Raw genomic sequence first — 14,223 nt, 5'->3', positions numbered from 1 at the left:
ACGGAAGAAGCAAGCCAAGAAGATAAAGCAGAATTCTACGATATCCTGCAAGAAACCTGTGAAAATATTCCAAGGGATGACATATTAATATTATTGGGTACCTTTAATGCAAAGATCGGAAAGGAGGAATCATAATCGTAATGTCGACGCTACCAAGCCAAAATGGCATAAACGCCAAAATGACCACTTTTTAGTTAGCTGCACCAATAAATAGGATTTTAATTTCCGCACCAGACAGTCAACGCGGAATAACCGCAGACACAGTGAAATAGGTGTAATATAGGTTTAAAATTTTTATAAACGCCAGTCTAGTCACGCACGTGAACACCGACGTGAACACCGATTGACATAATCGCCAGTGCCGGTAAGATTATCATTGTGTACATTTCGGTCCAGTAATAATAGTAAAGGTATGTATTTTTACAATTTTTATGGATACCTACCTTTTCAATGTTTTCAATTTGTATTGATTTTTGAAGCGTAAACACACTGAATTTCTTTAAAAACTATGAGGCGTTTATGCCAAAACCACATATTTACATCGTGGTTGACACAAGCGCCATTCCTCAATGGTATTCTTATGCAGGTTTCTTATTTAAAAATTGCGCAAATAAGAAGTTTATTTTAAAATTTTCTATTGTAACTTTGTACTAGTGTGATGAACAATTCATTTTGTATTTAGAGAGTTCAAATTAATTTTATGTAGCTAAAAATGGCGATCGATTTTTGGCGTTTCTGCCATTTTTTGTTGAAGATGAATAGCAGAAGTAAAAAAATAATGGCCTTACTAAATGAAAATAAAACATATACCGAATCAGTACAAATGATATACTGACTGACAATAATTCCCCTATATTCCCATTAGAGGTTTATGATATTTATAATGCCAACATTGCAGAAGCTTTTAGCAATGACATTATCATTTTTGAGGAACCACCAGACGTTGCAGTAGAAGAAGAAATAATTAGTCACGATCTCACATCATGTTTCAACTTAGCAGCAGATAATTGTTTGGGTGCCGGTATCAGTAGTGATCAAAATAAGGAAAATATAAGCAATCAAATCAATACGGATGTTGAACCAAATATTGACAGTGATTATGAATTAAAATCCCCTATTATTAGATATCCGCTTCTATTTGCGAATTATTTACTTTTAAGTATTTCATTCTAGCACCAAAAACAAGTTTAAAGAATTTAGGGTTTTGTTTTTAACTTAGAATGTATTTTTGATTAATAAAAAATAAAGCCTATCAAAAATCTTCGTAATTTCATAATTTTTCTTGTTGGCATAAACGACAATTTTTAACTTTCGTTTCTTTTTTTTCATTAATGGCATATATCCCTTTTAAGCGCCATATTGGCTAACCTTACAACGATGCGATCGACACAAACGCTAGAGGTAAGTTTGGCATATTCACCAATGTTATATCTTGATTGGACATAAGCGCCATTTTATAGTTTTTAATTTATTTCAGACAGTATTTTCAGCCACATTAATGTTCACAATATGTTAAAATTTGAAAAAAAAAATCACCAGTTTTTTTAAGTCACTGTGCAGATAAGCATAATTGGTAAAAATAAAAATAATCAGTTTTTTGTGTTTCCTGAAAAATCAAGTTAATGTCGTTTATGCCGTTTTGGCTTAACAGCGTCAATGTAGCGGGCAAAGAAACCATTCATGAAACGATGAATGATAATGTAGGAAAAATCTGCAACCTAGCAGCAGCAACAAACACATTACTGTGGGCTAATTAGCAAAATACAAGGAAAAGTTATTTACCAGCAATTTTATTGCTGGAATCGAATCTTATTATTGTATGTATTAATAATATAGGTATGCAAAGTCCGCAAATAGTGTGCTACTTTTTTTATAAACAAAATGGCGCCCGAAAATCGTGTTTTTTTCACTTTTTGCTCTATAACTCCAAAAGTTTTAACTTTACACCAACAACACCCAAATAAAAATTGACCGCAATTAAATTCTACATAGAGACGTGTTTTTCCCGATTCAGTTTGACGAAAACTTTCCCCGGAAAAAGCGGGTTTTTCCAACAACATCTTTAATTTTCAACTAAAATTTTAGATAAGTAATTGTTAATCAATATTTAAATAACTTGGTAATGTAAAAGCCCATTTCATATAGATTATAATTCCAGAAGCCCATGGAAATTGAATAAACAGTTTAGCAACAATTGAATTGTTAATTAAAAATTTACGGTCGCTATAATAACGACAATAATTATGATGCATAAGAATAACTATAATTTTTTCATAAAAAGACACTATACATATCTAATGTACTTAACAGAATTGAAATTTTACTATTAAAGCGGCCTCAGAAATATTTTAAAATTATAAACATATTTTTGGCTTAAAACAAATAGAATATCTCGGGAGATGTTAAACTAAATTAAATTGTGAAAACAGTATTCGAAAGACAGCGGCAGGATGCTTCTTATAAAAGAAAAAACGTTTAATTATGACGAGTGGTTCCTGAGATACAACCAGTCAAATTTGACCGGAATTTACGGCAAAGATATAAACAATAGGATCAAAATTTTTAAACCATCACCTTTTTATTTTTGTTCTCTTTCTCCACACCAATTTTCATATCTTTAAAATACTCATAACATATATTATTATAATAAAAACTATCGATAATACGTGTGAAAATTGCCAAAAATAGCAAAATTCCAATCAAAAATTAGGTTGGAGAAAATGTAACCCTCAAAGTTCAAAATCGATATACGTTAAAGAAATGCATTTTCTCGGCTTCCCTTGGAGCAATTTTCTTCATTCTTTTTTTGTTCCCTAATAACTCGAGTAGAACCATTGAACTAATGCATTATTAAATGTCAAACTTGCTTTTGTTTTGTTATAATAGATTAATTTATTTATAAGAACAGAAAACTACATATTTTCTCAACTTGTAGGCTTTTTTTAGATAAACTTACTACAAGTGTACCTTTTAAAGTTAAAAACATAAATATTCTCATTTGAAAGCTGTATAATTATTTAAACAATTTTTATTTAAACAAATTAAAATTTTGTGTTATAATAAATAAATTCATTTATTATAACAAAACAAAAGCAAGTTTGATATTTAATAATCCGTTAGTTCGATGGATCTACTCGAGTTATTAGGGAACAAAAAAAGAATGAAGGAAATTGCTCCAAGGGAAGCCGAGAAAATGCATTTTTTTAACGTATATCGATTTTGAACTTTGAGGGTTACATTTTCTCCAACCTAATTTTTGATTGGAATTTTGCTATTTTTGGCAATTTTCACACGTATTATCGATAGTTTTTATTATAATAATATATGTTATGAGTATTTTAAGGATATGAAAATTGGTGTGGATAAAGGGGACAAAAATAAAAAGGTGATAGTTTGAAAATTATGATCCTATTGTTTATATCTTTGCCGTAAATTCCGGTCAACTTTGACCGGTTGTATCTCAGGAACTACTAATCATAATTAAACTTTTTTCTTTTTAAAGTTTTTTCTTTTAAAGGAAGCGTCCTGCCGCTGTTTTTCGAATACCGTTTTTATAATTTAATGTAGTTTAATATTTCTCGAGATATTCTATTTGTTTATAAGCCAAAAAATTATTTATAATTTTAAAATATTTCTAAGGCCGCTTAAATAGTCCAATTTCAATTCTGTAACATACATTAAATAGGTATAGTGCCTTTTTATGAAAAAATCATAGCTACTCTTATGCATCATAATTATTGTCGTTATTATAGCGACCGTAAATTTTTAATTAACAATTCAATTGTTGCTAAACTGGTCATTCAATTTCCATCATCTTTTGTAATTATAATCTATACGAAAAGGGTTTTTACATTGCCAAGCTATTTAATTATTGATTAACAATTACTTATCTAAAAGTTTAGTTGAAAATTAAAGATTTTGTTGGAAAACTCCGCTTTTTCCGGGGAAAGTTTTCATCGAAGTAAATCGGAAAAAATACATCTCTATGCAGAATTTAATTGCGGTGAATTTTTATTTGAGTATTTTTGGTGTGAAGTTAAAATCTTTGGAGTTATAGAGCAAAAATTGAAAAAAACACGATTTTCGGGCGCCATTTTGTTTATAAAAAAAGTAGCACACTATCTGCGGACTTTGCATACCTATATTATTAATATATACGATCATAAGATTCGATTCCAGCAATAAAATTGCTGGTAAATAACCTTTCCCAAAAATGGCCTATTCTCCGATAATCAGCCCAGACTACATATATAGTTAGCACTCGGCATAAACATAAAAAAGAACAAAAAATAACATAGATGACACCAGGAAGAATGGATGGAAACCCAATAGATCTTATTCTAATTTCGAAAAAGTTGACACAAATAGTACAAGACGTAAGGTCATATAGATGATCAAATGCGGACACTGATCACATATTGTTGATAGCAAAACTTGAGATGAAAATAATGAAAGCAGATAATCATAATGAAAGAAAAAGGAGGAAATGGAATATAGCAAAACTAAAAACGTAAGAAACGAAGCAACAATATACAGAAAAACTGGAACAGAAACTGGGTAGGTACGAGAACATAGAAATAGAAGAGGAATGGAAAAACATAAAGAACAGCATAATAGAGACAGCAGAACAAATAATAGGATTCCAAAAAAAAAACAAAGAATCGAAAGAATGGTTTGATGAGGAATGTCACCACAAATTCAACAAAAGCACCTCGCAAGAAACAAATGGCTACATTGTGAAGAACAAGATCAACTGGACCAATATAGAAAAGAAAAACGGGAAGCATTAAAACTCTATAGAAGAAAGAAGAACACATGAATCTCTGAACAAATGCAAGAATTAGAAACGAATATTAAAGACAACCAGAAATTGTTCGAATACATAAAACAACACAGTACCAAAAAAACTGTCACAAAAATAAACAAAAAAGATTGGGAAAAAGATTTCACGGACCTATACAAAAACAACAATAAGGCAGATTCATAGGATGAGGATATAAGAGATAACAGAGGTGAAGAGGAAGGCGCACCTACTTATCAGGAATTCATGGAGGTATTAAAACAACTAAAAGTAAACAAAGCATCAGGGCCAGATGAAATCAACAACGAGCTGATCGTCAACGGAGCGAATGAACAAGTTAATGATTACAATTTGGAAGGACGAAAGCATGCCCATAGAATGGAAAAACGGACATATCGCACCAATCTTTAAGAAAGGAGATCCAACTAAGTGCTTCAACTACAGAGCAATTATGCTACTAAATACAACGTATAAGATATTGACCACAATTATAAGAAACCGACTAAATCAGTACACAGAAAAAATTATAGGACCATACCAACAGGGCTTTAGAAAAGGAAGATCAACAATAGATGCAATACACGTACTAACACAAACAATTGAAAAAAGCTATGAATATGACATAGAATTACACATACTACTCATCGACTTCCAACAGGCCTTCGACAGCTTATACAGACAACAATTATTAAAGGAAATGAAAAAGATGGAGATACCGGCAAAACTAATAAGACTAACTATCCTTGTCATACTTGGTAGTAATTGTAAGTACTATATACCCTTGTAAATTGTATTAAGCAAAAGGTTCTGGCTACTACCAGAGGCGTACCACGAGAGAAAGGGAAGGGTCCACCATACACTTTCCCGTGTCGAACGCCTCTGGTAGTAGCCGGAACATAATTTAGTATGGTGTACAGTACCTACACTTTCTGCCAAGTATGACATGTATATGTCAAATAGTTTTAAAGTATAATTTTTTTTAATAATTTATTCTTTATTTAAAACATTAAGAACTATTTGTACCCGGTACTTTAAAGCTATTTGACATATCCTTACCATAATTAGCAGAAAGTGTAGGTATTGTGTGCTAAATTATGTTAAATAATTGTTTCTGGCCACTACCAGAGGCGTACGACACGGGATAGTGAATGCTTGACCCTTCCCAAATTCTACGTCACTGACGAAAGTACTATTTTGGCATAATTTATAGATTCTTCAATACTTTCTATGAAAATAGTGTACTCTTCATTCGTAACGATAAAGTCATTAGATTTCGAGATATTTGAAGTGAAAAATGAAACGACACAATTAATTTAATTAATGTATTATGCTCCTTCGTCTTTAACTTCAAATATCTCGAAAACTAATGACTATTGTTACGAATGAAGACGATATTATTTACGTCGAATGTATTGGAGAATCCATAAATTGCACTAAAATAGCAATTCTGTCAGTCCCGTAGAATTTTGGAAGGGTCAACCATTCACTTTCCCCCATCGTACCCCTCTGGAAGCCTCCAGAAACGTTTGTTTATTACAATTTAGCAGGGTGTACAGTACTTACACTTGCTGCCAAGTATGACAATGATATGTTCAATGCTTTTTAATAACTACAGTGAAATTCAAAAAATTGAATTTTGCATAGTAAACTAAAAAGGCGTGTATGTCGAAAACGGTTGAGTTTAGCGAGATAAATGTAGTATAACTTTTTTAAGCAGATATAATAGAGGAATCAATTTTTGATCCTAAAATTATGTAAAGTGGGGAATAAAAAGATTGAACGTATTAAATGAGCGCTGAAAGACGTATGTGGCGCCCTCTGGATCATGTATATAATTTATGTTGGAAAATTTAGATTTATCGTCCTAAAAAACCCCCACTTACCAAATTTTGTGTTGTTATCTCATGCTCGTCAGGAAATATTCAAAGATTAATAAAATAAATGTTTAATTTTGACACCCTGTATTTATGTTATTATCAACTTTCGTACTAAAGTAAGTTAGCTTAAATCGACCTATTTTAACCTCAGGAATCTAAGTTAAGCTCATTCTTTACCAAACACCTTGTATACAATCTCTGATGATTTCTAATAAGACTGAAGCTAGTAAGATTGTTTATGGCACTCTTTGAACAAATTAAAAAATAATACACCTCTTGTTTTCGTTTCACTACAACATTCTTTTGTATTAGTTTCTGCCCAAGTTTGAAATTTTTTACTCCTATCTGAGTATAAAGACCTCTTTTGCGTTGAAATTTCGCCAGGTGGGATAGAGGGTAGGCCGGGCCGAAAAAGGGAAAAAAAATGTTTTTGGGAAATTTTAAACGGGCTAGTAAAAAAAAGTTGTATATGGTAGTCCTAATACTGTGTACCAAACATAGGCCGCTTTTTTTTGCTTTATTTTTGGGGCGGGCTAGTGTCCAAAATATTAATATCGATGCTACTTTCTCGTTAAGAAATTTTCATCACGATTTAAAAAAAAATTTAACCAGCCCCCAGGACTAAAAATATAAAGGAGGGGTAAACAATTCATATTTATTTACTATTTTTGCGTTGTGAACTGTGCAGCTCTTTGCTTGAATTAATATTAGGCACGAAAGGTTGTTACATTGAACTATTATGGACATATTTAACATTATTTTGTATATTATTATTTATTTAACCCAGAACTCATCACGATGAGGTAGCTGCATGGCGAGTTCCACCCGCCCAATATGAGATGTATTTAATCTTCTGCATCGAAATTGATTTAGGGATTTGGGATACTGTGAGAACGCAATTATTATACCAGCCTTCCTATATTTTAAAATTTTTCTGACAGCAACATCTCTAATACGTTAACGTGAATCTGTTAACATACAAATTTGAATGACTTCCGGGTGTGCAAATTAAGCATCGTCTTAAATAACTTTATTGATAATTGATGAGACATTACTCGGAAAATCTCTCGAGGCCTGTATTAATTTCTATAGATGCCTGGCTGACAGGCCCGGCTTAAGGGCCGGGCAAACCGGGCGCTTGCCCGGGGCGCTTGCCCGGGCCGCTTGCCCGGGGCGCTTGCCCGGGCCGCTTTCCCGGGGTGCCGCGAATGTAAGGGCGCCGGAGGCACCCTTGCATTCGCGGCTCCTCAGCTTTGTCGACCACCAACAGCGGGCGATCCACTAAGTTGGTGATCCACAGCTCTGAACAAACAACGTGTGGTGCATTTTCCTTTTACTTATCTTGGACACTTTTACTTTGGAAATAATGGGGTTAATCAAATTACATTTTTAATAATAACAACGATGGCTATACACCAAATACAAGATAGTAAGTACTATTCGGTAATTTTAGACTGCACACCAGACGTAAGCCGAACGGAGCAGATGACTTTGGTATTGCGTTATGTGCTATGTGACGAAGGAAACTACCCAGAGGTAAAAGAACGTTTTTTGTGCTTTATACCGATTGAGTCTTCAACAGGTGAAGCACTTACTGACGTTCTCTTGTCCAAACTGAACGAAATAAACCTGCCAATAGGGAACATGCGAGGACAAGGGTACGATAATGGATCAAATATGATAGGGAAAACGCTGGGGTTCAAAAAGGAATTTTGGACATTAATCCTTGCGCGTTTTTTGTCCCTTGTAGCGCACCCACTCTTAACCTGGTCGTCAATGACTCAGCGTTGTCTTGTACCGATGCTGTAAACTTTTTCATGGGTTTACAAGAAATGTATAACTATTTGTCTGCCTCTACCCATCGATGGACAGTTCTAAAAAACATGTATCTGCTCTGACCGTGAAACCACTCAGCGACACAAGATGGGAAAGTCGCATTGACGCGATCGGACCTGTACGTTACCAAGTTGGTGAAACCTATGATGCACTTCTTGAATTATCCACTGATCCATCAGGTGACGCTTATGCTAAAAGTACAGCCTTAGGTCTGGCTAAGAAGCTGAAAAACTTCAAATTTATTTGCTGTCTGGTGGTTTGGAATACAATTCTCTCGAGGATAAATGTGATCAGTCAACTGCTACAACAAGAACATTTTGATATTGCAGCCGCTACGGAACTGATAGCTTCTGTAAAGTCCTACTTTAAAGAAATAAGAAGTGACAAGGGGTTTGAAGAAATGCTTGTTGATGCCCGAGAAGTAGCAGAAAGCCTTGAAGTTGAACCATCCTTCCCTTCTGATTCTGAACAACAAGTTCGACCAAGGAGAGTCAAGCGCCAATTTGATTATAAGGTACGAGATGAAGCAGTTGTGGATCCAAAAAAAAACTTCAGAAGTTTTTACCTCTACATTTTGGACACAACAATCGCATCCCTTGAAGAGAGATTTTCTCAGTTATCCACTCACAATGACAGGTTTGGATTTTTTTACAAACTGAAAAGAGAAGACATCAATACTCTAATGACTAAATGTGCAGACCTGCAGATATCTCTAACTGATGGAGAGCACCGTGATGTTGAAGGACACCAGATGTATCAGGAACTCTTAGTGCTTAAAACAGTTCTACCCGACGTTTGTGGAGATAAACCAAAGGACATTTTGAAATTTATTTCATCACATTCTTTAAGTGAGAACTTTCCAAACGTTTGTGTAGCTCTAAGAATTCTTCTTTCTCTTCCATAAGTGTTGACTCTGGAGAAAGAAATTTTTCTAAACTTAAGTTACTTAAAAACTACTTAAGATCCACTATGTCCCAAGAACGGCTAGTAGGACTGGCACTTATGTCTATAGAATATGATGTATTACAACGACTTGATTTAAGCAACATCATTAATAGTCTAAGAGCCGGGAACGGCCGGAAACCAGAGTTGGGGCCGAGGGTAGTTATAAGGGGTCAAAATCACGGATTTTATTATTTTTTTTTATGACGCTCATGATCGAGATAGTGCACCAAAATTTGGGAATAAGTAGTTCGTGACGTACCTAAGTAAAATCTCTAGGGGCTCAACGCAGCGTGGCCGACAAAGGGGTGGGGGTAGGGGTGAATATAAAAAATATAAGGGGTTTTTTGCGACGTTCGTGATTGACATAGTGCACCATAATTTGGGTATAAGTAGACCATGACATAAATAATTGAAATCCCCAGACCCGGAAACCAGAGTGGGGAAGGAAGGTAGTTATATGGGGTCAAAGTTCCGTTTTTTATTATTTTTTTTTGTCACGCTCATGATCGAGATAGCGCGCCAAAATTTGGGAATAAGTAGGTCAGGACATAACTAAGTAAAATCTCCAGGAGTGGAACGCTGCGTGGTCGACAAAGGGGGGGCAGGGGTGAATATAAAAAAATGTAAGTGGTGTTTTGCGACGTTCGTGATTGAGATAGTGCACCAAAATTTGAGAATAAGTAGACCATGACATAACTAAGTAATATCCCCAAAGGCGGAAACCAGAGTGACGGAAGAGGGTAGTTATAAGGGGTAAAAGTCGCGGTTTTTATTATTTTTTTTGTAGTGCTCATGAAGGAGATAGTGCACCAAAATTTGGGAGTAAGTAGGTTATGACGTAACTAAGTAAAATCTTCAGGGGCGGAACGCTGCTTGGGGTACAAAGGGGCGGTAGGGAGGGGTGAGTATAAAAATATATGGGGGTTTTTTTGCCGTTCGTGATCGAGATAGTGCACCAAAATTTGGGAGTAAGTAGATCATGACATTACTAAGTAAAATCTACAGGGGCGGAACGCTGCGTGAGGGACAAATGATGTGCCGGGTCACAAAAAAAATAATACACACTGCGACTTTGACCCCTTAAAACTACCCTCATCCCCAACTCTGGTTTCCGGCTCTGGGGATTTTACTTAGCTAAGTCATGGTCTACTTATTCCCAAATTTTGGTGCACTATCTCAATCTAGCACGTCGCAAAAAACACCTTATATTTTTTATATTCACAACCTACCCCCACCCCTTTATCGGCCACGCATCGTTCCACCCCTGGAGTTTGTACTTAGTTACCTCATGTCCCACTTATTCCCAAATTTTGGTGCACTCTCTCGATCACGAACGTCGCAAAAAACCCCTTATATTTTTTGTATTCACCCCTGCCCCACCCCTTTGTCGGCCACGCAGCGTTCTGCCCCTAGAGATTTTACTTAGTTGCGTCATGACCTACTTATTCCCAAATTTTGGTGCACTATCTCGATCATGAGCGTCATAAAAAAAATAATAAAAACGGCGACTTTGACACCTTATAACTACCCTCATGCCCAACTCTAGTTTCCGGCTCTGAGGATTTTACTTAGTTATGTCGTGGTCTACTTATTCCCAAATTTTGGTGCACTCTCTCAATCACGAACGTCGCAAAAAACCCCTTATATTTTTTGTATTCACCCCTGCCCCACCCCTTTGTCGGCCACGCAGCGTGCCACCCCTGGAGATTTTACTTAGTTACGTCATGACCTACTTATTCCCAAATTTTGGTGCACCCTCTCGATCATGAGCGTCACAAAAAAAATAATAAAAACGGCGACTTTGACACCTTATAACTACCCTCATCTCCAACTCTGGTTTCCGGCTCTGGGGATTTTACTTAGTAATGTCATGATCTACTTATTCCCAAATTTTGGTCCACTATCTCAATCACGAACAGCGCAAAAAACCCTTTATATTTTTTATATTCACCCCTACCCCCACCCCTTTGTCGGCCTCGCAGCGTTCTGCCCCTAGAGATTTTACTTAGTTGCGTCATGACCTACTTATTCCCAAATTTTGGTGCACTATCTCGATCATGAGCGTCATAAAAAAAATAATAAAATCCGCGACTTTGACCCCTTATAACTACCCTCGGCCCCAACTCTCGTTTCCGGCCGTTGGTGAAAGTCATGTACACAACTAATTCAACATATCCCCGTATAGTTTTTCCATATTACTTATCACGCACAAAATCCGCTTCTATCTCTCCGACTATAAGGACTTTGCTGAAAAAAAGACTCGTAAAGTTGCCTTTGTAAACTAGACTTGCAATACTTAGAGAAGCCTAACAGACTAAATTACATCATTGACACCAGGCTATTGTTCATTGTTCTTTATATAAAATTTTTAAATACAATGTAAATATACTTTACGTCCAAAATGTGTCCAAAGTCTTATGTTTCTTTAACTGACACTGTGCAAAATATACAACGGTTATATAAAACAAAATGGCGTTGATTTACTATCCAATTACATTTATATGGTATTACACACTTTTTGTGAGTGTCAAATTGACACCGTCTGTGTGTCATATGCACATACGGTGTCAATATGACACACAGTTGGTGTCCAAATTACACACAGACGGTGTCAATATGACACACACAAAAGGTGTGAACATCCTGTGATATCATGCTGTGTTGATTTAACACGAACATTTTTACAGTGGGGCTGTCAAAGGTCTTAAAATGAGCAGTTACTCGAAAAGTGTTGCAAACTTAAAAACCAGCTGATTGTTGTTGTTTTTATAGGGGTTTTTACTAGGAGGGGTGGGGGCGACTCAAAGGATCCTTGCCTGGGTGAAAATTTCGTCTTGAGCCGGGCCTGCTGGCTGAGATTTTATCTCAAACCTCATACGAGTATATACTTGTCTTGTAATACAAACTCAGCTAAAATCTTTCACAAGGATCAGTTGTAGCTACATAAACTCTAAGAATGCGGTTCGCTGTCGTGAACCAACGTGTTTGTGTCATCTTCTCTGGACTTCTCTCTGCCAAACTTTGAGAACATATTTCGTCTCAAATTATTATTATTATAATAATTGGAGAAAACTATATAATTATATAGTTTGAATAAATACTGTTGATCCGGACTTAGATCATTTTCGTTTACAAGAGGCAGGATAGCTTCTATGGGTTTAAATTTAATAACAGGCATTTTTTCGCAATTGGGAAGAGGGGATCCAATCAGCTCAGAATATGAATAGGGACCTTTTGTGTGGGCATCTAGTTTTTGAAGCAAATATCGCAAGGCAAGTTCAGTAGCGTGCAACGGGCATACATTCCGCTGTAATGGTTTATGCACTCGCCTTTCTATAATTCCAATGATTCCACCTTCCAACCGTATTGACATTTGTACATCACATCCCATAACACTTAAACTGCTTAGATCTATATTATGGCTTTGTAAATAATAATAGATATTCCTTCGACAATATCTATGAAACGAGACTGGCTAAGAGCTAAGTACCCAAAATATAAATTACCGGGTCCTTCGATTAAAGCTATATGGTCTTCAGTTTTCATAATTCGTTTCGCGTTTTTGAAGACCATGGTTTGATATTTTCTTTCATCACAGTATAGCGCTTTAATTGACTTGTTTAAATTTTTATTCTCGCGCTGGAGTTGCCGCCTGTTTTCCTTAACTCCTCTCCTAATTTTATTTTTGTCGAAGACCAGCGTTGTATTATCTTTGAAAATTTAGTTTAGACCTTCTAAAACGGCATTTAAAAGCTTCAGTATTTTTTCCTGTCGACTGTATTATCTTTCTTTCGCTTAACAATAGAATATGACAACAGAAGCTTTTTTAATAGCGAATAGCCCCTAGCATTTTTTTAACAAAATAAAAATCCTTTAAGGGCTGGGGGGCCCGGTTAATTACTATTTAACCCGGCGCAAATTTGATATAGGATTATATAAATAGTAGTTTCAACTTTTAGTCACTAGCCTTATACAAGAATTTGAAAAAAAATTTTAAGGGCCCGGTTAATTATTTTTTAAACCGGCCCAAATTTGGTATATGATTATATAAATACTAGTCACAACTTTTGGCAACTAGCCGTATAGAAAAAGTAGAAAAAAAATTTTTCGGCCCGGCCTAATAGAGGGGTACTGAGATGCAAATTTTATACCTCCCCTTTAGTCTACTTTTATCCAACATTCATATGGTTGGCAAGTAATAAAAACCACAAAGGCGTAACCAGAAAATAGGTCTCATTAAAAATTGATTTCTTTGGAAATAAAACTTTGAATGTTGTAGAACATATTGCATTTGAAAATAATAACAAAGAAATTTCCGTATATTAAAATATTACTTATTTTATAGGGTTACCATCTGCTGGCAGATGTTGCAGCTTCTTTTCTGGTAGCTCTATTGGTGACATTATTTTTCGAAATGCCAGCCTCAGCCGTGACGAAGTATATATTGCCACAACGGCCAAAATATGTGGAAGAAAAGAAAGAACAATAATAGTAGTAAATTATTTTTGTACTGTAATAAAAACTAGACCATGTTGTTATTTTGATTTTTTTGATCTTTGGGAACTTTGATAGAAACTCATAATTTTATTATTAGCCCAGTAAAAATGACCGTTTTGGAGTGTAATTTTCAGGGTCAACTCCGAACTGCATGAAAATTTGGATAAAATGACTAACTCTAAGTAACTTTTTTTCCATAGATTTTTAACTAAGTTAATACTTTTCGAGTTACTTGCGAGTGAAAATGTGTATGTTTCAACAAAAAAA

At 35.2% G+C, this 14,223-nt stretch overlaps 1 protein-coding gene across 1 annotated transcript in view; it reads left to right on the top strand.

Annotated features, from left to right (window-relative positions):
- The window catches only part of LOC126892659 (nose resistant to fluoxetine protein 6-like), a 187,276-nt gene extending 173,279 nt beyond the window's left edge, over positions 1-13,997 (top strand). The window contains exon 11 of the mRNA XM_050662301.1: positions 13,805-13,997. Within this exon, the coding sequence (XP_050518258.1) occupies positions 13,805-13,948 (144 nt within the window). The 3' untranslated portion in view covers positions 13,949-13,997. The remainder of the gene's footprint in view (positions 1-13,804) is intronic.
- The last annotated feature ends 226 nt before the right edge of the window (positions 13,998-14,223 follow it).

The sequence above is a fragment of the Diabrotica virgifera genome, chromosome 9, assembly GCF_917563875.1.
Source record: "Diabrotica virgifera virgifera chromosome 9, PGI_DIABVI_V3a".
NCBI lineage: Eukaryota > Metazoa > Arthropoda > Insecta > Coleoptera > Chrysomelidae > Diabrotica > Diabrotica virgifera.
This window is presented reverse-complemented; position numbering and strand designations above follow the sequence as displayed.